The 26,020-nt window shown below is 39.5% G+C and overlaps 1 protein-coding gene across 2 annotated transcripts in view; it reads left to right on the forward strand.

Moving 5' to 3' along the window:
* CACNA2D2 (calcium voltage-gated channel auxiliary subunit alpha2delta 2) overlaps positions 1-26,020 on the forward strand; it is a 636,728-nt gene that overhangs the window by 334,513 nt on the left and 276,195 nt on the right. For both annotated transcript variants that reach the window (XM_087924067.1, XM_026725351.2), the window contains exon 4: positions 17,682-17,741. In XM_087924067.1, the coding sequence (XP_087780193.1) occupies positions 17,682-17,741 (60 nt within the window). The remainder of the gene's footprint in view (positions 1-17,681; positions 17,742-26,020) is intronic.

Below are 26,020 nucleotides of genomic sequence, written 5' to 3' on the forward strand. Positions count from 1 at the left end.
GGCATTTTTTGTGTGCCAGAAAATGTATTTAAACATTGGAAATTGACCAAAAAAATGCTAGTTGCAGATACGTTAGTGTGACTTATTGCAAATGACCATGAATGAGAACTAATTGCCAAATACCCAAATATGATCATGTGATGAGGGTGTTGGTATAGCAGAACTCTGAAAAAAGGGTCTTAAGTAGCTGTGGGGAGCTCGTCATAACTTATTCAGTATATAGTCAGATGGTGTTCTCAGTTGCGATGCCTGAATTTGGATTTACTCCTATGATACAAAGGAGCCAGTGCTAAATATAGCAACTGTTTCATATTGAAGGAGCGTGAAAGTACAGAATTTTAAGTCCTCCAATGTTTTCTGTTGTGATATGTTTCCATTTGTGATGACATATTTTCCCCGACAATCTGTATATTATGTATATAATTGGAATTGTATGCCCCACTTTCATATATTGTATATATTCACTCTAGTATCTAGAGTAGTAATGATAAAGTAGTAATAATGGAGTAGTAATCTAGATGATTAGGGGACTGGAGGCTAAAATATATGAAGAACAGTTGCAGGAACTGGGTTATGTCTAGTTTAATGAAAAGGAGGACTAGGGGTGACATGATAGCAATGTCCCAATTGTGAATGCTCCAACACCGGAAATTTTTAAAAAGATGTTGGACAACCATTTGTCTGAAGTAGCGTAGTCCTGCCTGAGCAGGGGTCTGGACTAGAAGACCTCCAAGGTCCCTTTCAACTCTGTTATTCTAGTCTAGTCTAGTCTAGTAACTTAATTAGATAATCTAGGATTCTGAGAAATATCTTCCACCAAGGCCTCTAGCATTTGGAGTCTTTAGCCTCTTAATGCCTATACCAGAAATTCAGCTTGTAGGGCAAGTTTGGTAGGAGGCAGGGGACATGTCAAGCTGCAACGTAGTCCAATCTATGGACTCCTTTAAAATTCTACCCTGCTCAGTCATGAGCTACTGTTTCATGCCATCTGAGGATTCCAAGAGAAGATCTTCCTTTGTACTGTTCTTTTAGGAGGTTTTCTTATGCTATTGCTCTGTTACCTTTCTCATTGGAATGGAGAAGAATGGACAGAAGGGACTCCATTACCACTCACTGCTTGAAGATTGCCCAACTTCCAAAGTTTTTGGCTTTTACCTTTCACAGTGAAGGTGCTCACATACCATGAAGTACAATGAAGAGAGGGAGAGAGAACATGGGGTAAGGAAGAATGAGTATGACTCAAAGAATGGAGTTAAGTTTGGAGATACCAGTTGAGAGAAGTCTGTTTGCTTCAAAAAGCATGCCAAGCGTTGAAAAATGAAATAAACATTTACTGATGTTTGCATATGTTCTGTTGCAATTCCTCTCTCGTAAAAGGTATCAGCATACATTTAGAAATATGTGTTCTGCAAGAAAACACTTTTTTAACAATATTCATGCAAATACGTATTGAAATGCAAATATATGTGTGGATTATGAAAACCCACATATGTATTTGCAGAATAATGAGAAACCAAGGCAGAATTGATTTATAGGGAAAATATTTGTGTAAGTGACTGACTGTAGATGTAAAATGGATCTGATTAACCAGTCCCTCAATAAATTACATAGGGAATTATATGCACCTGTATAGACTGCCAGAGCAGTGAGGGAGCCTTGTTTTCCCCTCTTTGCATACAGAACTTCTCTGTGTACTCTATAGAGAGCATCTCCTGAATGCGTGTAGAATGAGGCTTGACATCCTAGTCCCCTTCCCTCACCTTCAACCTTCGTTGTACATGGGTTACATAGAGCACAAGCAATTATGAGAAAGAGCTTTCTCTTAATTGCTTAACTGGAAAATGAACTAGGGCACATTAGCTTGATGAGATTTTTGACCCATAAAGCAGATGGTGACCATTGGTAATCAGCTTTTACCCTGAACATTTTCATAATACTACAATTGATAACTGAGCAAAATTCTCTGAAATCTCTCTCAAATACCTGAGACCTCTCACAAATGGGTCAGTGAAGATCAAAAGATGTCCTCGGACAGAGTAGGTCTTCTCTCCTCTCACGTGCCCTACATTTAATTTTATTTTATTTGCAAATTCTCACAATTGCATTCTGTTCTTCTGAATGGAAGAACAGTGATGGAAACAACTTATGCAAACACAAATGATTACCTAATTGCTTAAGAAAAACAGTAAGAAATAGACTCAGAAACCTGAAATATATTTGTTGGATCAAGGTATCCTGTTAAGATGTTGTTTTAGCATATGATCTCAAAGAGACATTTGTAGAATTCAGAGAATTTTGGGAAAGATGTCATTGTTATGCGTGGTTAGAGTCTGGTTCTCTGGATTTGCATATATACAGTTGTGTTCAAATTATCCTAGTGTAGTGGCTATCTTGTTTAGTAACTATTCACAGTTACAACAGTGATGAAAATTTGCAACTAATCCTCACATGTATGACCTTCACAGCTCGATAAAGCAAAGGAGAAGTGAAATAAGATAGTAAGCATTATTTGTTATTTATTTTTATTTATTAAAAAACAGGAAGAATATGCCACTCTCACTGGTACTGATTATGTTATCTAGTTGGGCAATGAAATATCAGCAAGCAAACAAACAAGCTCAGAGAGCACTAAGGACTCCACATGTTTCTATTCAAATGATCTAGTCTAGTACTTTAAAACTGAAATCCACAGTAGCATGCTTAGTTTTAGCAAATTTCAGATTTGCGGCCTTTTCTTGCTCACATTGTGCATGCAGGCACAAGCTCTTATGTATACTGGCAATACATTTAAGAATTCTATGAGCAAAATGAATGCCTTTCTGGCATTAAGACAAAAATTAACAACTGTAGGAACAAAACTATCAGTGCCAGAAGGTTGTACTCAAAAAGAAAAATTCCATTGTGGACAAGGGTATTTAACATGGCCTCTGGAGTCCCTTTTGATCATAATAGCTGAAAACTGGTGGCACAATATCCTTCATTTTGAAAAAGAATGTGAAAATATATGATATAAGCCATAAAATTAAGCTTAATGCAATTAGAAAGAAACAAACCATTCTCCTAAATTCTCCAAAACCTATGTATCTGACGTACCTTTATTCACTTTGTAATATTTTCTCACTTAAAACAGCACTAACTTTTAACTGTGTTCCTCCTAGTCAACCAAAATGGTAGCAATCCCCATAATATAGATCAGAGTGACTGGAAAGCCTAGAGAGAAAAGAAAGCCAGTGGGAGCTTGCACCATAGTAAGTAGTGCGTTTATACTGGGCCCATAACCTGTCAGAGCATTAGCAGTGTGACTACCATTATGAGAAGAATATTTTGGTGTGTTAAATATCAGTTGTTGAAAACTTCCTTTTTACTTCTGTTCAAGAATTGCATTAACTTGGTTAGTTTGTATTTGCATCAGACACCCTTTCAGCCAGAAAGTATACTTGTTGGCATCGATGGTGGAACAAATAGAAAATCTTCCTTTTTTCGAATGTGCATAATTTATTTTTAATTATAGTTAGACTTAGACATTTAACAGTGGTTTAAATACAACAGACATATACATGGTAGGCAAAATAACTTACAAGCAATCTTTCTTCCTAACTCTAAACTGAGAACTTCTGCAATGAATACTGGACACAAGGAGAGAGGACATGCCTTCTAATGGCTGCCTCTTAAAGGGGTAGAACCCATCTCCAGTCTTAAAGGGAAATACCCATGTTATGCTGTTGCATTCTTATTGCATCATCCTATATTGCAATAGCTTCACTGCTGGTCAGCTGTTAAATCCCAGGACCTTAACAATTTTTCCCTGTTATCACAGGACAATAAGACAGTGAAGGCTCCTATACATTCCCATTTCCATCAGTCGGATTATCAGTAGGATAATAATGATTTCTCATAGCCAAACTCTCAGATTTTATAGTCAGGAATGAACTTCCCAAACAAGCTCAAAAGAAATTGGGAAACAATAGCTATGTAATATTTATTGAAAAAAGTAGGAAGCTTGAATCAACCCATTATCTAGATTATTGTCCCATTTTGTCTGTGTCCTTCCAAGTGGACACGATATTCTAATAGTGATCTGACCAATGCAAAATTGAGAGGAATAATGGTATGTCATACAACGCAGAGCCTGCCACAGCATCCATGCTGCATGCTACCTTTCAGTTTTACATGGAGCCACTGGCATATATTATTTGGGTATGACTATAGATCAAGTGATAGTGATAGATCAAGGCATGCTCAACACTACCGATTCTGACCAGTGATATCTTCCCAGTGACCTTCAAGGACAATCCCATGTAGAGAACAGAGCAGTAGCCCATTCTTGGGGTAATGAAGGCATGAGTGACTCCAGTCTAGGATCAGGAATAACTGATACGTTTGATTAATCTATGCAAAGGCTGTCTTGAACATACTGTAACTGCCACCTGCTCTTCAAGCAGGGACTGCAAATCCAAGATGACTCCCACATTGTACACCAGTCTTGTGTGGGCAAGTGCAACCCCATCCAAATTTAAAGATGAAAGTCCTAAGAATGGAGCTCCCAACTCAGAATGGGGCCCCCAAAGACAGGACTGAACATGTCTGTTCCTCCCCATCTCTGTCCAAAACTCTGAATTCTTCTCACTAACTAAAAACCTTTATTTTACATATGAGACAGTTATTGACAAAGACATTAGTGCTTTGAAAAACAGCACTTCGTGAAGTTACTTCCTTGATCAATACTCAGCTGTGGCATAACCAGCTGTCTAGCAGATTTTAGATTAGGGATGCATAACTAACAAGAGCCATGGGATCACTTGCCACAGAGATTATTACAATATTATAGTATTCACTGAAGACATACAGTATTCCACAAGAATAGTGTATTCTGTATTCTGTATACACTATACAGAAGCCTGATGACGGCAGATGAGATTCTGCCGAAATGTTGCTACAACTTTAAAAGCACAACTACAATGACATGGGAAAATACCTGAATGATATGTGTATATATATGTGTGTGTGTGTGTGTGTGTGTGTGTGTGTGTGTGTGTATGTAAATAATTTATATATCATTAACTTTTGGTCTTCTGCATCAGTTTTTTCTTATGCAATGTTTATCAAAAGCATGCAACAAGGAAAAGGTTCACTGGACAAAGAGATGCCCAAGAGAGGGAATGAATTCTAAAGGTACATAATAATTCTGTGCTCCAGTGATTTAGGCGGAAATTGCCCCATATGGATCTTCCTTCTAGTATCATGAGTTTGCTTCAGTCTCTGTTTCATAGGAAAGGAAAACATGCCAAAGAGCTTTTCTTCATTTTGGAAATTAAAGTGTGCCAGCAGCAACCAAAGGATTAACTTGAAAAACCAGCCTTTTTTGAGGATGTGTGAAACATCTCTTGTATTTCCCCAAGAGGCAATCCCAAATTATTCTGTTTAACATATTCAGCAGACTTGCCGGCCAGCTGGGCTTGGGAAGAATATTTTGGTGTGTTCTATATCAGTTGCTGAAAACTTCCTTTTTACTTCTGTTCAAGAATTGCATTAATTGGGTTAGTTTGTATTTGCATCAGACACACTTTCAGCCAGAAAATAGACTTGTTGGCTTTGATGGTAGTCTGAAATGAGAGTGAAGAATGGTCTAAAAGGGGAGAATCCTCTCGGACCTCATCAGAGGAACAAAGAGAAAATCTTCCTTTTTTCAAATTGCATAATTTTATTTTAAATAGTACATTATAGTAGTATAGCTTTTAAAAAGCAGTAAAACAATAAAAATGCAACCGTGTTACTTTTTCTCCACTTCTAGCAACAGATCAAATGGGTGATATTCTAACTGGATTAGAAAACAGTGTCCTTTTGGGGGTGAAAAACAAATTTGTAGATTAATTGCTTCCCTTTTTTGTAAAAAAAAACAAAACCCTCATTTTTTGAACCATATAAGAAAAGATTGGATCTATTTATTTATTTATTTATTGCTTCAGTTTCTATACTGCTCCAATTTCATATAAGATAATTAGAATTCAACAAATCATAATGTCTGTGGCATAGCTGCAAACAAAAGAAAAGTATATTGCACTTTGTTTAATGAATGTGAAAGAGAAAGCAGAAGAAAGGAGGGCGGCAGATTTAGGTTGCCATGGCAATTTAGAGGAATTTATTTCCAATGCAGATGTTGCAGTTTTACTCAGATAAATATACCATGCCTTTATTTTTATGAAGTTGTTATGGCATCCTAGCTTACTGGTATCTTTTCCTTCCTTTATGACTTAAAAGTTGAAAGACAATCAGGTAGATTAGATTCTATATATTTGAGTGTTTTTGTAAGTTTTTTTTTAAAGTTACTGCCTGTGAATTCTGAATCATTTTTAATTAATTCAATTTTGATGCAGTCTGACTCCAGCTGATTCTGGGTGGTGTTAGCTCTGATCCTCCTTAATCCTAGATTTGGGGCTCTGGAACAGGAGGGTCAGAGTGGATTTTCTTAGGTGGAGAATGAAAAAATAAAGATGAGAATGTGTGAGGAAAATATTAAACCACATGGCTGCCGAATAATAATAACTTTCACCTACCTATCTAGTATAAAATTAAATTCGGACAAACTGACGGCTGGCTTGGGAGCATTGGATGTGCTCTCACTCAATAAACCTTTAATGGCCTTCTCTGATCTGCTGGATCGTATGAATTCATTATTTTTATTCTCTAAATCTCTTCTTACCCCTCATTGAAATACTTGATGCAATAAATTTGTAGGGAGGTCATGGAACTGGATGTTTAGCATGCTACAGATTGTGTGTTTCATTTGGCTGAATTGGCCGTGTACTTTGCTGTGATATCTTCCCATCCTTAAAGTGTCTAATAGCCCCTTTGTTTTCATTTCATCATTGGAATGAGATTTGCTTTGTGAAGTATGAACATGTCAGGTTGCCTGTTTATTGCATGAAGGAGACTTCGGCTGACAAAATGACTGACTTTCACAGTCATCATTCTACAAAGCAACTTTATGACTCCATTTCATGTTTCTGCATAGTTTTGCACTCTATTTGAAGCACATCTCTAATTCTTTCCTAATTTTTCCCCACTGAGAGTGGTACACATTTTAGTTCTGATTACACTGGCATATTTACTATTGTCATATTTACTATTTCCTCCTAGAAAAATGACTCCTTCATTATTTGCTGCATCACTGATTGGTATTACAATATCCATGAATACCAGGAGGCCTCCATAGTCATCCAAGTTTTTATTTTTTAAAAATATCAAGAATAGCTAATGATCTTCATTGAAACTCCCAAATGTTGTGAACATCTGAGAGAATGTATAATGTTTATGCATACACATTCCTTTCCCAAAATTGCAAAGAATACACAGGGTCTAAAAATCAATTAAACCAGATCCATATATTTTTTTTTCCTTTCCCCAGTTCCACCACTAGTTCACTGTGAGGGTTCTTTGCTCAGCAAGGACTGGATACGCCTCAGTATAGCAAATCTGTACAAAATAATTTATTACAACACATCCTTTCCCCAATATCAGGCTTATTGCTCTGAGTCAACTCCACCCTTCTAGTCTTTGCAAAGTAATGTTACCGTATAACTGTCTCTATGCTACTAAGTGCTTTCTATGCCTTCAGTTCACACTAAAGTCTCAAAGCAACATACAATCTTTTCCTGTTTCCAAATGTTCTTGCATTAGTTGCTTCACTGTGGTTGTTCCTTTTTTACTTGTTACTCAGCTCCCAGCAAAGCTGCAAGCAGGACTCCCACCAGGATACGCTGCTCACCATAGCTTGTCATTCTGGCAGTTGAATGAAAATATAATACTTGTAATAGTGGCTAATCTGTAGATGCCATTTCCGCTTCCCCTTCTGCAGGCTGTTTGCTTTCCCTTTTCCTGCTATACTCCCCTCCTTCCCACTCAGTTGTAGCATTTACTTTTGTAAGCTTCAAAGATTGGGTGAGCGAGGCTGCCTTTGGACATCAGCCCACCTTTGAAAAACCCAGAGTGTAGCCAAGCATCATCAGGAACACTGGCATGGATCCTTAAAAGCAGAAGTAGGCAATTCATTTCCCCAAAGGCCCACATGAGAAACTGGGACTGTTGTAGAGGATCAAACCAATAGCTGCACTTCAACTGAGATAGTGGTGGGTAACCGAGCCTGGGTCCTCTCACATGGGCTGCTCCATATGAACACTCTGCAGACACAAAAACACAGTCCTAACACACACACACACACACACACACACACACCATAGTCAGCAGCCAACTGAAGGAGCACATGGCAGCTCCTCAGAGACAGACTCAACTTGGCTTTTTCTCCCATCACCTGCAGCACACTTATTTATGCTTGATTCCAATTTCTAGTTGACCTCACGCTGGTCAGACAGGGACAGACAAAGGGGCAGATGTGGCCCAGGGTCCAGAAAATGCCCAAGTCTGCTCAAGAATGCAGTTCTGAGGGAATCAATAAATGTTTGAGGGAAGTTAGGGAAGCTTGTCTGCTTCACTGTAGCTGCTTTGAAAAGAGCAGACAGTAAGCCCAACTTCACACCCTCATCCAAAATATTAGCATTACATGTAGAGCTTTGCCTTGCTCTACAGTGGAGGTATCAGAATGTACTTCTATTTCTCCAAGCAATCCTCTTTTCATGTGGAGGAAATGAAGAGATGAAAATAATATTTCTTATATTGGCCTGTAGTCTCCTAATTGCTTAGTCGTTACCACATGCTGCGTTGATTCATACCAAAGTTCGGAATAGTGTTTATCGTGTGCATGTAAATGCGTTGGCGTCTGCATACAAATATTTTGTCAAAGTGTTTGCTTTCTCCTGGCACATGCTGGCTCTGTTTATATTCAGAGCCATATGGTTATTAGGGATGATTTTTTTCATGATGTGTCCAAAAGTAAGTAAATGTTAACTTCCTCAAGATGAAAAAAATCTGGTTTCCCATGCCTTTAGAGTACATTATTCTTGCAAGAGAATGCAGAGATGGAACATGCATGTATTTGAGATAGGTTCTGTTCCTGAAAATGGGTACCTGTGATGACGGAGTCATCTGTCTTCTCTCTGTTCCATGAAGGATAACACCTGGTGAATTGATGATACCAAATAAGGAGGGACCATTCTATGAACTAGGCCCACGTTTTCAGCTGCTATGTGTTTTAGAATTTTCCATATACTGTAAGACAGATGTGTAATTCACTTGATTCCTGTATGTTCTTCACAAGCTGCCTTCCTATATGCTTTCCAGAGGGAAAGTACCAGAGGTACTTTTATTGAATTCTTCATCATCTTTTGATCTTGTATTGCCACTCACTCCTTTCTTTAGAATAGCTGTGCTGAAGGAGAAATAGGATAGGATAGGATAGAATAGAATAGAACACCCTGTTTCCCTGAAAATAAGACCTATCCCAAAAATAAGCCCTAGCATGTTTTTATGTGTGCAGCTAATCTAAGCCCAGCCCCCCAAATAAACCCTACTTAAGGGCCTGCACAGCCAGCTGGCCACCTATTTTGTGTGGTTTCTCATGGTGCTGAGGTGGGGGTGGAGCTGCCTCATGTACCCACACAGGCTTACTTCAGGGGCCCCACTGCAGCCATGTGCAGCAAGAGCCCATGTGACCACCAGCTCACTTCTGCCTGCTCGTGGCTGCAACAGAGCAGGAGGCTGAGCGGTGTGCTGATGCTGCAGCTCAATGCGAGGCAGATGTCATGACATGGATAGCCAGGGCCCTGAGATAAGTCGGTGTGGGGCACGTGGGGTAGCTCTTCCACCACCCCACCTCCTGGGGGACTTTGGAGGTCTTCTAGTTCAACCCCCTGGATAGGTAGGAAATTGTATACTATTTCAGACAAATGGTTGTCCAATCTCTTCTTAAAAACTTCCAGTGTTGGAGCATTCACAACTTCTGGAGGCAAGTTGTTCCACTGATTAATTGTTCTAACTGTCAGGAAATTTCTCCTTAGTTCTAAGTTGCTTCTCTCCTTGATTAGTTTCCACCCATTGCTTCTTTCCTGCCCTCAGCTACAGCAAAAGTCTTCTGTTTCTTTCTCTGTGGAATAACAAAGTTGGAAAGTCACTTCCAACTTTGTTATTCTTTACTATCATGTGTATCACTTCTGTGGGAACTGCATTGGTTGCCAATTTGCTTACAGGTGCAATTCAAGGTGCTGGTTGTCACTTTTAAAGCCCTCTATGACTTGGGATCAGGTTATCTCTTGACGGTCATCTATCTGACCCACTAGGGTAGCGAGGCAAGGAATGTTGTGGGTCCCATCCCCTAAGAAGATGCATCTGGTGGGACCCAGAAGAAGGGCCTTCTCTGTGGTGGCTCTCTCTCCCTCTCTGGAACATCATTCTCCCAGAGATTAGAATGGCTCCCACTTTAATATCTTTTGGGAAGGCCCTGAAGACATGGCCAGTGGGCCTGGGGAAGCCAAAGCAGGATGGACCCTATTAAATGGCTAGTATGAATGTGTGTTCTTGCCAGGGTAAGAGGGTGGAGGTTATTATTTTATTATTTTTATTTCTTTTATTTGGTGTTTCCTTGTAAGCCACCTTTAGTCACCATTTGTGAGTAGGTGGCAATATAAATTTTCTAAATAAATAAAATAAATAAATAAAATAAAAATAAATGAATAATCTACTAGTAGTAGACCCAGCTTGTTCCCAGACAGAAGTTATAACTTATGCTGTATACAAGGATTCAAAATTTGTTACCTCTTTTTTATAGCTAAGCTAAATATCACAAATATTTACTGCCATGCTTCTTACAAATATTCAGCTGTGCCTAGGTTTATCCCATTAATACTGATGTCCGTGATTTAATTGTTTTGCTTTTTAATGTTAAGAAAACATGGGTGTTTATTCTGAAGTGATACATACACACACACGCACAAAGGGATGAGAAACTGCTTTTTGAACAGCTCTGGAGTTTTCTTGAGAAAAACCAATTTGGAAGCTGCCCTGTTTAATTATTATAAATGGCAGAATCGAAAGAACTCTTTAAATTCATGTTCAAAATCTAGTAGGGACAAATTCAACTTCTATGTATACATAGTAGCAAAGACCTCTTGTTGTTGCGGTCAGTTTACATTAGTGCAATAGTCCACAGCACAGTGTCCATGGGGGTTATAGGACCCATAACACTTCTTGATATCACCCACTGACTTCCAACTTTTTAACTATCATTTTTTAAAAAATAATAATTCTTTCAAGCTAGCCACAGCTTGCAAGATCCCTGCCTTAACTTATGAGACGTTGCAAGATTTATGCAAGTACAGCCACCCCAATAAATAATGTTTTTATTCATCCGTTGTTCAATTTTTGCACTCTGTTTGTGTGTGTTATTTGTTTATACCACATGTCACAATTTGAGCATGCACACAGTTCCCTTTAATATGAATTAAAATGATGGTATTAAGTGGAATCAAAAGTGAGCCACTAAGAGAGAGATCGATAAACGGGAATAAAGGGGTGACCCCAAGATTTCTAAAAATGTGAAAAACCTCAAAAATAAAAACTACTATATAAGCTCACCAAACCTGGAACAGAGTACCTCTGGAAGCGATGGAGATTTTTTGCTATAGATGTATTCAACAACTATAGGACAGCTATTGATTATAGATGGTATGGATGGCGAAGTACAGCTAATACAAAGAATGCTTTGCTTCTGAAGGAATTTCTTTAGACTGCAGGAATGCCCAAGAAAACAGCATTTTTTTCATATGAAGTGAAATTTTGTTTCTCAGATCTCATAACTGCCTTCTAAGCTCTGTATATCCTGCACTGATCATATTTGCCCAGGTAATTTGCAAGGTTCTGGATCAAATATATCAGTCAAATCTGCAGGTTCTCTCTTAATGTTGCTTGCAATGGATCCAGGACGGAAGGCTCTCCTTATGTTCTTATGAGATGCAGTGGCACAGTGGTTAGAGTGCAGTACTGCAGGCTACTTCTGCCGGTTGCCGGCTGCCTGCAATTTGGCAGTCCAAATCTCACCAGGCTCAAGGTTGACTCAGCCTTCCATCCTTCTGAGGTGGGTAAAATGAGAACCCAAATTGTTGGGGGCAATATGCTGACTCTGAAAACCCCTTAGAGAGGGCTTTAAAGCATTGTGAAGCGGCATGTAAGTCTAATTACTATTGCTATTATCAAAATCCCATCAAGTTTCTTCTGGCTATTGCCAGTCACAGGCCTCAGGAAGCCACAAGCAAAACAGGATCCTGTTCTTGTTTCACAGCTGTTGGAATTGTGAGGCTTACTGTCTTGAGTCCTAAGATTCATATAGTTATTACAAGCAGTCCTCAACTTACAACTATTCTGTTAGGGACTGTTCAAAATTATAATGGCACAGAAAATGTGACTTATGGCCATTTTTCACACTAATGACCATTGCAGCGTCCGCATAATCGTGTGATCAACATTTGAGTACTTTCAGGGGTGGGATTCAAATTTTTTAACAACTGGTTCTGAGGGCGTGGCTAGATGGGCGTGGCTAGATGGGCATGGTTAGGGGGAGTGGCCATATAACTGGGTGGGTGTGGCTTCATCTTTTTTGCAACCCCCCCCCCATTTGGGGGGCCTTCTGGGCCTCAGGAAAGCCTCCTGGGGGCATTTTTGCTCCCAGAAGGCTTCCCTGGGGCTCAGGAAGGAAAAAATGGAGCCTGGAAGGGACGTGCAGCTTCCGGGGCGTTTTTGCTCCCAGGAAGCTTCCCTGGGCCCAGGAAGCCTGGCCAGGAGCTTCCTGGGCAGGAAGGCAAAAATGGAGTGGGAGCGGGGAGGGGGTGCTGCTCCCCCTCCATTTTTTGCCTTCCTGGGCCCCAGGGAAGCGTCCTGGGCGAAACAGTAAGACAGTGAGGGGAATCCCAGCACAGCTGATCATAGGAATAGCTGATCATCGGGAGGGGGAAAAAAGACATACCTTGACTGGGCAGGGAAGAATGCAGTCAGCGATGTTGCGCATGCGCAATAAGGACTGACTGGGCGGGGAGGGGGAGGGATGGGTGGAGAGGGACAGGGCTAGCCAGGGGCACAATTTTTCAGTTCTCCGAACTGCACAGAAGCATAACAACCAGTTCTATAGAACTGATCTGAACCAGTAGAATCCCATCCCCTGGGTACTTGGCAACTGGCATGTATTTATGACAGTTGCACTATCCTGGGATCATGTGATCACCATTTGTAACCTTCCCTGCCAGCTTCTGACAATCCAAAGTCAATGGGGGAAGCCAGATTCACATAACAACCGTATGAATCACTTAGCAACTGCAGTTATTTATTTAACAACCATGATGAAATCGGTTGTAAAATAAGGCAAAACTCACTTAACAGTTGCCCTGAAAATAATCTTCAAATATATTTTGAAGACTGAGACTGAAGTGCTAAGGCAATAAGAAAATTGTTACTCTACCACCACCACACACAAGAACACAAATCAAACCAATGATTGTTTTCAACTGAATGCAGAATATTTTGCTTATTAAATCTATCCATTACTAATGCAGTTGTAATTTTATCTCTGCCCTCAGTTTCTACTGGTAATTGTTAATTCATGGCAGTTTTAATTACTCTTTTACTTTGCCATGTAGGGCTCTGTTATTATGTCTGAATACAATTTCCCTTGTGGAAAGAAGCCAAGGATGGGCTTGCTCTGTGGGGAAATGAACAACCGCGAGTTTGTGTTTGCTTACAGAAGTGCCCAAACTTTAGTCTCAAGTGGCTACATCTTTATGGCACAAATGCATTTAGCTCTTGCTGACTGAAGGCAAGGTTGGATCCCAAGAGCCAGTAGCCCAACTAGCTTGGCTTGAAACTGTTCTCCTTATCTGAAAATATATTCCTCAGAACCAAGGTAGAGACTGACTGGTACCACAAGCAAGATGTCATTTATTTTGCTTTCTGTTTTTAATTTACTTCCCGAGGCAAAATTGATCCCTTTGGAAGTCCATGGCCTCAGTATATACATACCTTTTAGCTTAATTAAAAATAAAGAACAAGCACTGCTATTTCTGAGTAAATGTGTTACACGAATCAATTCTCTGCACTTTTAATTTCTTTCTTTCCCAGCTCTGTGGCATTATGGGAAACTTTTTTGTCTATCATGAGGTGTTTCTGAAATGCTTCCATATACATTTCTATGAAGCTTAAAGAGACAGTGAAATGGCAATATTTGGAAAGAACTGGAATAAGTTGTCTGCAGATGAGGGCTAAAGTGAATGTATCCAAACCAAAATTCATATGACTGCTTTAGCAGATGCAAAAGGAAAGGAAAGGAAGAAGGAGGAAAGAGAGGGAGGAAAGGAAGGAAAGAGGGAGGGAGGAAAGAAGGAACTTTTGTTGCACAATAGAGAATGAAAATAAACTCCCTACATGCAAACCATCACAGACCCAGATTTCTCTATGATACTATATACTAGTTTACTTTCATTTAATAAAGTAATTAACCTGCTGTGATATCTTTAACATCACTTCCTGGAAAGAAAATATTGACCCAATATAAAGATTGACATTCCTGATGCTTTCAGATGTGTGGTAACTTGGACTCCCAGAATTACTGATCAGCAGTTTCAAGGGTGGGGAAGAATGAGATGCTGGATTTCCCAGGTGGGTTGGAGATTGATTTGGCCAGACCTCTAGTTCTGGGGAATTTCAGACAGGGGCAGGAACTTGGACAGCTTATAAGTTCAAGACTCTCATGGCAGCCATGTAACATCTCATCAATGGGAGCTGCACTAGTTGCCAGTCTGCTTCTAGTACATTAAGAGCTGTGGTGGTACAGTGGTCCAAATGCATTATTGCAGGCTAACTCTGTCCATATCCAGGAGTTCGACCCTGACCAGCTCAAGGTTGACTCAGCCTTTCATCCTTCGGAGGTTGAAAAAATGAAGATGATGTTAAATAATGGGTAACACTAAGTGTTACACATTTAGAATGAAGCCTTAACTATATCAAAATTTAAAAATAACTTTGTGGTTTATTGCACTCTATGCTATTTGCCAAGCAGGTGGTGTTGGTTTTCTTCCCATCTAAATGACAGAATGGATGGTTTTAAATATTATAAGAGGAAAAAGAAGTAATATTGATTTTATCCTTATTTCAGTCCTGTTTAGTCATTTGGTTCTAAAGAGTAAAAAGCTTAATGGGAAAACACGAGATCATCCTCACCTGTTGAGGGACATGATTGATTTCTATTTCAGACTCTCTATCCTGTTATTTTCCCAGTATTTAAAGGCTCTCTGCATATTTATTTATTAAATTTGTACACTGTCCAACTCTCAGTCGCTCTAATAATGGAACATATGTTTTACTGCTACACCTGTTACATTCTATGCGGAAAATCCTAATGTAATCTAACCATATTTTTTCATGCAGCCAATAGAGCTAAAGAAAACATGCTAGCATGGAATGGAGGAAGCAAGACAGAACCCTCCTCCCCACCCCACACACACAACAAGTGTGTGACTAGTTTATAAAGGGTTGGAAAAAAAGATGAAAAATTGGAAAGGACAGTCTTCTCCCTTCCTGAGAAAGATTGGCATTCTTCTTCTGAAGGCTTCTCTCCTCTGCACTTTGGAAACCTTTCAACAAGCAGTTTTTAAAAAACAACTTGAAGAACATTTTTATGAGCTTTGCTTGGAAGAGAGATTGCTCTGAGCTCTTGCTTGGATGCTCCCACCCCAGATGGAGTCTTTGGATTGTTTATTGAGAAAGTCCAAGCTGCAATATTGCATTGACTTGAGAGAGAAAAAAAATCTCTGCAGCATCAAAGAAAAATATTTTTTTTCATTTTTAATCTGAATATTAGAAAGCGTGGTTTTGGCTGGCCTCAGGTTAATGCTTGTATATTTTACAGACACTCTGTTTTCTTTTACGGAATCTTGTGATATATTGTTCTAAATTGGGTTTATGATTGTTGCATGTTCCTTTGGGATAATTGCCATTCTGAAAGGTGTTGATATTTCTAAAGAACCGGAGACGCATGCATTGATTATAAGTGTGCGTTTCATGCCTAAGAGGGCAAAAAAAATGCACTGTTTATGCAGAACCTTTGCTTGAGCAATGTGGAATAGCAGTCTCTGTGCTCCCAATCTAGCACATTAGCTATTAGACAATCCAACCCTCACATGCATGTGTATATGTGTTTATGTGTGTTGTGTGAATGGGTGGGGGAAACAATTTGTATATTTTATATTTCATACTCATGCATTAATATCTTTGAATGTAAGTACAACTTGAATAGAACTAGCCGGGCTGTTTTTAAATGCTCTTGCTTGAAGCTCGTGATTGTAAGAAAAACTTGTTTAGAATGCTACCTGAGTTCTTGTTCCCTACCATTGAACAGCAATGCTGTCGCAGCCGAAAATGGGGTGTGTGGGGGCTGCCCCCCCCAGGTTCTGTTTTCGCTGGCAGTGGGCTATCAAAACAAACTAAAAGCAAAACAAAAGGAGAAATAGTTTTGCTGTTGCTTTTGAGCATGCAAGAAGGGACAGGAAAGGAGAAAGGGAAAAAAGAAAGACAAGGAAAAAGATGGAAGGAGAGCAAGAAAGGAAAAATAAGGAAAGAGGGGAAGGAAGAAGAAAGAATAAAGAGGGAAGGGGAAGGAAGGAAGGAAGAAAGGAAGGAAGGAAGGAGGGAGGGAGGGAGGGAGGGAGGGGATTATAATAAGAGTGAGGGAGGGTCTCAGGGAAGTCCTGCCTTAGCACTTGGCTACCACAGATGCCTCCGCCCATCCCTGATCATGCCCATCATGGCCACGCCCAGCCCCAGCCCTCCAAGGTCAAACACAGCCCTGATGCGGCCCTCAATGAAATTGAGCTTGACACCCCTGTCTTAAAGTGTTCTATACAGCTGCATAACAGCCTAGGGAACCACAGGTCTTTCCTTTAGCCATGGTTTAAGTGAGCCACAACTGACTACCATCCACATCCACTTACAATTCTTAGGCTGTAGCCAGCAAAAGACTTATTGTTTCCTACTTGGGCTGGAATCATATTAGTTTATGGCCTTGTAGCTATTATCAAGTAGTTATTTTAGCAAGCCAATTTTGGGGGGAATGTGCAGGGCTGAGTTGTTTGTGTGGTGTTGCCCAGCTCCAGGCTGACTGGTGGATAGAAGGACTGTTTGATACTTTTCTTTCTTCTCCGATCATACTTATATTGTTAGGACACTGCAAGGCATGAAACCTATCAAGGCAATATTATTAACTCAAAAATTAAAACAACATGTTAGCCCGCTTCAAACCTCATCAATTAATCAATTGGGCCTCAAGGTTTGGACTTTGAACATGAGAGTTCTGAAGAGTGGCTTTTCCACTGCACTCAGTATGCCACCGATTGTAATTTATTTACTTTCATTTGTACATAGAAGCACTGCACTGTACTGACACAGAAGTAAAATGAGCCCATAAAAGTAACGAAAGGCAAGGTTTTCCAATAGCTTGAGCATTTAATTAAGAAAGATCAGAGCTGCATATAGAAGATGTTTATGGAAATCATAAATTTTTAATTAATGTCTTTTCACAGCTGAGCTGCCAAGTAAGGGTGCTGAAAATGCTTTGCTACTTAATAAGCTGGGAGAACGATATAGCTGGTTTCCCGTGTGAAAGAGCAGAGTTCTTTTAAAAGGAGTCCTTGGTCATTACTGCAATTCATATTATCTCTTTATGGACTCATACTATTTCTCCTGTTTCATTTCAGAGGCTGGCTGATGCGGCAGAGAAGTTTCAGAAGGCCCATCGATGGCAAGACAACATTAAGGTAAGTTTGTAAATCTTTGAGTGGCCTCTTCTGTCTCCCCTGTCTTGGGCTCCTTTTTTCCTGTTCCTTTGGTTTAACATGATCTTCACTAAACTAACATATATAAAGTAGACCTTGATTTACAACACTTCATTTAGCGACCATTCAAAGTTACAACGGCACTGAAAAAAGAGACTTAGGACCATTTCAAAATCCCCATGGTCAGGGGTGGGCTTCAAAAATTTTAGCAAAGGGTTCTCTGCCTGGTTGCTGGGTGGCTATGGCCATGATGGGCATGGCCTAATTGGCCTCCTGCATCACGATGGGGAGGGATTTTTGCCCTCCCCCGGCTCCGGAGGCTTTCCTCAAGCCTCTGGGAGGGCAAAAACAGCTTCTCCAGGCTCCACAGGCTCTCTGGAAGCCAGAAACAGGCCCATTTCCGACCTTCCTGAATTTCTGGGAGGCCCGTTTTTTGCCCTCCCCAAGCCTCTGCGCAAGCCCTGCACTTACTTACATCCCAAAGGGGCCGTGTGTGGACTCCTGGGACTAGTGAGGTAGGGTGGGCAGGGCCAGCCAGGAGTGGGATTTGGAGGTTCTCCAAACTACACAGAATCATAGCTGGGGGCTCCCCCAAACCCCTGCGAACCCCCAGCAGCCCACCCCGATTGAAAGAAAAAAAGCACAAGTACAAAAAATGGAAAGAAGGACATACAACTAAGGCAGAATATCAGCAGATAGCCAGAATCTGCAAAGACAAAGTCAGGAAAGCAAAGGCTCAGAACGAACGAAGACTTGCAACAAAAGTCAAAGATAATAAAAAAAAAGTTTCTTCCAACATATAAATAACAAGAAAAAAAAATCAAGGAAACAGTCGGTCCACTAAAGATAGAAGATGGCAAGGAAGTAGCAGGCAACAGAGAGAAAGCAGAACTGCTTAACTCTGATTTCTAAAAGCAAGCTCCATCTTATCATCTTATCATGTGCGGATGCCCTGTTCTGGTCATTGATTTGTTCATTCATTTAATCAAATGTATATGGCCACCCATTTCACAGAATGCGATTTTGGGTAGCGTACAACAATCCAATCAAAAAGTAGAAATGTACAGAAGTCATTATCCAAAACCATCATATAATAATGGTTTAAAACCATTTAAAACTATAAAAACTGAACTAAGACAGAGGTTCCTAGTTCTCTTAGTTCTCAGAGCCTCCCAGCTGTACTGAAAGTGAATAATGTCATTTTGAACTCATTTTTATTATTACCTCTGCTCACACGTGCATGAAATCAAGACAATTCAAAAGGCTGAAGGCGAAGGTCAAAGTAATGGTTAAAGAGTTGTTTTCAGGTTGCCATGGAGAACTCCTTGGAAATCTTGCCATTTTGCCATCTCAGCAGTCTGAGAGGAATTGTATAGGTTGCCCTGCAGGGAGTGTCCAGAAAGATGATTCTTAAATCAACGAGGGCAGCAGGAGCCTGGCATTTTTCTTTGCTTTTACCTTTTCCATAGGATTTGATGCAATTTCATTCCAGCTGAGGTAGGTTCTGGAGGAGGACAGAGCAATTGAAATGCATGCCAAGCAAATGTTGCTGGTTTAATTTGAGTTTGAAATTATGGCACCGCTGCCAGGAAATGGGTATTCTACTTGGAAATTCAGCCAAATGAAACCCAAGGAAAGAGATCTTCTTTTCCTTTCAGGAAGAGGATTAAGGAAAATAATTTCAAGCCAGTCAATCTACTCTTGCTAATCATCTGTTTATAGGGGTGTAAGAGGAAGGAACATTTCTTTGATGCAAGCTGTTTTTGTTCATACTATAAAACGTTGCCCCATGGTATTCTCCAAATGTATTTATTTATTTACTGAATTTCTGCACCTTCCAATAGCCAAAGCTCTCTGGGCACTTCAGAAATTAATGGTGGAGACCATAAATATACAGATATAATAAAACTTAATGCAAAGCATTAAACAAATAAAACAGCCTCAGAATGAATCCAAAATAAACAGCTAGGGGAGGCTAATAGGAATGGGATAATCTAAATGATGCTAATAACTTTTAAAGCAAAATATTAAAAGGCTAAGCAGCCTGGGAGAATAAAAATGTCCCCACTTGACCCACTGTAGACTCACTGGAGCATCACTGCTCCAGTGCATCACTGCACTGTAAGCATCACTGGAACTTTTCCAAGAAGAGAAGGACATACCTTAATCCAGGTAGCACCACTGATTTTTTTTTAATCATTTGGCAGGGGTACTTGGAAAGCAACCTCAGAAAATGATCTTAGAGGCCATGTTGCTCTATAAAGGAGTGACACTCCTTAGAATTTAACACTTTTGAAAAGGCCTGTTGGGACTCATGGATAAGCATTAGAAAAAAAAGTCATGGAAGCTTGTTTTTATATATGAAAACAACAGTGAGACTATTATATGCTCAAAAATAGTATATCAACCTACAACGGAGGAATGGTTGATGAAAATAATGGAACTTGCAGAGATAGCTAAATTAATTTCATTAGTTCACTGGAAACCCCTTGTAGACTTTTTGTACACAACTTATTCACGAAATAGAAAAAATGCATTTATGATTGCTGGTTTTAATAATTAGGAAAAACGTGGACAAGAAAAATAGTAATCATAGAATAAGAGATAATTTTGTAATTGTACTTATACCGGTTTTTGCTGCAAAGGATTTTGAAAGCGTCTCTCTCTTTTTCTCCTGTCTCTGTCCTTTGTAAAAAAAATTGAAACAGAAAGGAAGGATACATCCAAACCACAAGCCTTCTCATCAAGGGTTTCTGTGTTACTGACATTGTGTCTTGCTGGTCCAAAGAAAAGAATTATGACACACATGATTTAGTGCCACCTCATAAAGCAGGCTTTCCCAAACCATGAGGTATATCTTCCTGGGAAAGGTGCAGACAAGAGTTCAGGGGAGGTGTGAGAAACTTTTTCATTATATTGTTACAATAAATCTACCTTTCCTAAAGTTTTGTTTTCATTGTTCATTTGTGTTCTTTTCTGTGTATGGATTTTTAGGCAGGGTATACTTTAAGACTACACCCAAGGCAAAAGGTTTAGGAACCTCTACCATAAAGGATGGTCTTCTGGAGAAGTAAAATTGCGTGGTGCAGATCTTAAGTTTCATATTATTTTCCATTTATTTCAGTTCTCTTGCATGCTTTCATGGTCATGTGGGTGCCTGATTTGAAGTGGCTCAAAGCTTCTTGTGCGATACATAATTAAATGTCATTTGCAATTCTTTTCTGATAATCATGATGCATGAATGTGCATTACACAAAATGATTGTTCTGATGGGAGATAATCATTGTGCATTTAAACTGATGATTTTTGCAATGAGATATATCAGTTGGCAAATCCAAACCTGTGTTGAGTTGAGGGGTAGGTAATTGTTCTTATTTTGTTTCTGTTTGCTTAGCTTTATCTTAGAATCTGTCCATGTAAGTAATCAACTTTTAAATCTATAGCCCACTACAGAATTTTTAACAAATCGATCACAACTTGTTTACTAACAAAAACATCCCTTTCAGACACTTAAGATTACAATTCCAAGAGGAGAGGTTTAGCCACAGCTTTATTAATTTTTATCTTCCCTAAGTGAATCCTGCTGTTACCAGTCCTTTTCCTTGGCTACGCCTTAATAGGTAAAGCCCTGATCATTGATCTGTCATGGTTATGGCAAAATGCCTAACCCACCTTATCCATTTTTAGCAAGCCCCAAAAACATCACAGAATGCTTGAGGGATTCTAATCTCTTTTTGTTTGCCTTTGCTGTTACACAATTCTCCTGGTATCAAATTTGTTTCTATGCTGTTTTTTTTTATTTTATTTCACTGATTATCTTCACTGCCTTTTACTTTAACAACTTTAATTGTTGTGCACTGGACTGGATTCCTAATTATAACTTCAAAATCATTTATAATTATTAATTATGATTTTACTGTAGATTGAACTATTTGGATTATGTTGCAGGCAGAGAAATGGAAGGTGGGCTCATCACTTACCTGTGGGAATTAGAAACCTAGTTGGTTCTTCTCTGCTCCTGAATAAACACTGTGGGATTAAAGGATGTGAGAGGTGTATGGAGCTGTTAGGAATTGCTCTGTTTATCATCTTCAGTCATGGATCTCTAAATACTTGAATTTCAAGGCTATTATTTTATGCAACTAATTATGAAATTATCATAGTCCTCAACATCTTGTGCTATAATGAATTAACTGGTCTTTAAGGGTACTCAAAGACTGTTTTGAGTGCAACAGATTGAACACAACAGCAACTAGCTTCTGGCACTCAATTCTGCTGCATGGATAAAGCATAAGCTGACTTTAATATCCATTGGATTCAAGTGGTAATTTCTCTTATATATCTGACGCAGGAAGCATGTGGATTTACCATATGCCTCTAAGAGTTTATAGCAGTTTTGTTTACAAATATGTTTTGGAAGGTTTCTTTTTTTTCTTTGCTTACATAGGTTTATTCAAACATTCTGGAGAACTGTTCCCACAATGATCATGTGAGATCTTTGGGAGGTGAGGTAATAATTCCAAGATAAAATGTTACTGCATTCCAAAAAAGCAGGAAAATTAATATCTTAGATATAAATATTTTCCAAAAGGTGAATAGGGTTTGAAAACAAAGTAATGTATTCTGGATGTAAATTTAGGTGGGGTGCTAATTGCAAATCCACATCAGGCTGTGAAATATTTCAGGTTAGCCCTAAATTGGATAGACCATAAGACACCCTTATGGACAGAGGATGGATTTTATGTGTGAAAATGCTTCTAACCTAGATAGCATCCTTCTAATACTGTGGAATGCACTTATAAGTAGAATCAAAGTCTGTTCTGGTGAAGATTAAATGAAGTTATTGCTTTTTTGTTTGGTTGCTTGGGTGATGGGATTATTTTATATAGAGATGAAGACAGAGACGTATCTAGATAGGAATAAATGATTGGAGGGAGCAACTACTGAAGGTCAGTGAAAAAAGTCTTATGGGAAGAAAAATATTTCCCTATCACTCTTCCCTCATCGCACTAGGCAATCGGCACTGCCTGCCTGTCTACTTTCTTCACTAAGACACATTTCTTTCTTTAAAGGGAGTTAATGTGACATTCCGTTTACTTCTTTCAAGGATCTAAGGGCAAGCACTGAGTGCTGCTAAAGGCTGTTGTTATAACTTTACACTTGAGTGAGTCTGAGACCTAAGACTCCACTAGAGTATCATTTGTGAAAGACAAAAGAGTGAAACACATGCTGAATGGCAATGGCTATCCCATGGAGGATTCTGATGCCGCAGTGGAAATTTCTACAACAGATACCGGTAGAACAAGAAAGGAAAGTCAGTAAGGGAGTGGGGGCGGTGGGGAACAGAAAATAGAAAAAGAGATAAAGACAAGAATCAAAGAATCCCCAGGGGACATGTAGAACAGCTTTTCCCAGGCTGCTGACCTCCAGATATATAATAGCAATAGAACTTAGACTTATATACCACTTCACAGTGCTTTACAGCCCCCTCTAAGCAGTTTACAGAGTCAGCATATTGCCCCCAGCAATCTGGGTCCTTGTTTTACCGACCTCAGGAGGATACAAGTCTGAGTCAACTTTGAACCTGGTGAGATTCGAACTGCCAAATTGTAGGCAGCCGGCAGTCAGCAGAAGTAGCCTGCAATACTGCATTCTAACCACTGCGCCACCACAGCTCTTGCATTTAGAAGGTGCCAGTGTGTCATTTAGGTGATCTTCATAAATATATTGTACTAAAGAGAACTGAAGCTAAGCAATGTTGACTTTCACATTCCAGCTTTTTAAAAAAATATAAATTTGGCCCTTTGAGGAAACTCCCTGGCCGTTCTCTCTTCCCCTGATCTTAAGTGAGATCTGTGACAAGAGCTTTTAAAAGCAAAGCCAGAGTTGACAATGCAGATATGTGGATTTCTCTGAAGAGCAGGTGTGAAATTAACTTTTCCATTGAGGTATCATTCTATTTCTGGTGATTAAAGATTCGTTACAGCTCTGAGGTAAGAGATTCAGTACACCATTCAGAATGGAGTCAGTTTAATTTATTTAACTGTGTATAACCTTGTTGTTCCTGTGTCAAAAACATAAGCCTTGCTGAATTCTTTACTACCGTCGTACCTCCTTGCCATTCCATAGTCTTCACTGTATTGGAGATTGTGGAGAGAGACAGGGAGATGGAATAATATATCCCAATATCAATTGTGAACGAGATAGTTTTAATTAAGTCAGTATAGCTGTCTTGAGCCATGGTGGTGCAGTGATTAATATTACAGGCTAATTCTGCTGGCAGTCAGAATTAGATCCTTGTTGGCTCAAGGTTGGCTCATCCTTCCATTCTTCTGAGGTCGGTAAAATGAGGACCTAGATTGTTGGGGCAATATGTTGACTCTGTAGACCACTTAGAGAGGCCTGCAAAGCTTATATGGAGCTGTATATAAGTTGAAGTACTATTGCTTTTGCTATTGTTCCCTTATGAGTCAGAATAAACCATAGTTTTCAGGCAATGTTAAGGGTTTCCATTTACTGGTCTTGTAGGATCTAAGTGGAGACATAGCAGATGAAATGAAATGGAAAGGTCCTTGGAGATTCTAAGGGCTTGTGCCGTTGCAGTCTTGGGATCTTCAGTACTTTGGCTGTCAAGGCAACTTATTTGTGACATTTCTTTTGGTACATTTTCCTAGAGCTAGTTTGACCTTTGGGAAGAAATAGCTTTCTCACTCCATTATTAAAGCTTAGCAAGACTTTGTTTTTCACTGGACTGTCATATTCTCCAAACTATACTGGTGCTCAGCTTTTGAGAAGAGATGTTTAATACGCAGATCTATTTATATCCTTGTATGCCCTAGTCTTCCAACTGATCCAGACACCTGAGAACCTGCACACTGTCTCTTCCTAAGGTGTGCGTATCAATAGCAATGTGTAGGAACAATGATGGCATTGAGCTTCTCCTGCCTCTGGCGAGAGAATAGAGGACAATCCCTTCCACTCAGGTTTGGCTTTCATATGTCTAGCTTTAATTTCCATAACCCAAAGCCAGAATCAAGTAGAGTTTTGTCATCTCAATATTACATAATAAGTGCTTGGAGAAACTGTTTTCTCCTTGAAGACGAGTGACATCTCCAAAGCTGCCTTGCTGACAACTCTAAATTTCTAGTTCAGAGCCCTGATTCCCACAGGAACAGCTCCTCTCCCATCCAGATATTAATAACATAGTGAATGCATAAGTGCAGGAGGCAGAGGGCAGCCACTGCATTTTGCTCCCTGTCCACTCAAATAAGCAGACATGAAATGAGCAGAAAATATTGTTGCTCCATAAACCCCTCAGCACAGGGTTTTGTGTATTCCATCTTGACCTGTCCCTTGATGTGACTGCCTCTGTGGTTACTCAGCTGAATAGCATCAGTGCATCTAAGAAGACTCCCTGGCTTTTCAAGCTGGGCACCAGGCAATTCAGATGAAAATAGTTGAATCTGAATAACAATATAGAGGAGCAATTAAGTTTTATATTTATTCCATCTATGTTTACTGTTGGCATTATCTATTGGCCTATACCTATCTCAGAGGTCTCCAAACTTGGCAACTTTAAGACTTGTGGTCTTCAACTCCCAGAATTCTGGGAGTTGAAGTCCACAAGTCTTAAAGTTGTCAAGTTTGGGGACCCCTGACCTATCTGATAATTTGTAGAAATAGTAACCCAAGGAATATTCTTTTTATAAATAGCTCAAGGCAACAAACGTATCTAACCCGTCTTCTTCCTCCTATTTTCCTCACAACAATAACCCTGTGAGGTGGGTTGGGCTGTATAGATTTAGGTTCTCAGAGTCAGAACCAATAGTCTAAGTCAGTAATTGAAGGAAGGCATTGATCCAGATGGAGGAACTGGTCAGTTAGAATCAGGATCATAACATGATAAGCAGAGGGTCTTCAGATTTTTTATATAGATTTATATAGAAGAATATTTCTGAATTGGATGTCTTTCAAACAGGTTTAAATTGCAGCTTCCAGGGTTTCTAGACAGCCTACTGATTGATACTGGGAGTTGCAGTCCCAAATTATTTCAAGTGTGATTTGTTAGGAAAATGTGGTATAGAATGTACACATTTATATAGAAGACTTCTAGTTTCTGGCCATTTTAATCATTTAAGCAATTTTCATAGTAGGCTGTCATGTCCTTTTACTCCCATGAAGTAAAAGGAAGAAGAGGCAGCCATTACAGGTCAAAAGTGAGAAACGTGTGTTGGGCATCAGCTGGCAGAAATAAGGGATCA

This window comes from Pseudonaja textilis, chromosome 2, assembly GCF_049901715.1.
Source record: "Pseudonaja textilis isolate UNSWEBS1 chromosome 2, rPseTex1.2, whole genome shotgun sequence".
NCBI lineage: Eukaryota > Metazoa > Chordata > Lepidosauria > Squamata > Elapidae > Pseudonaja > Pseudonaja textilis.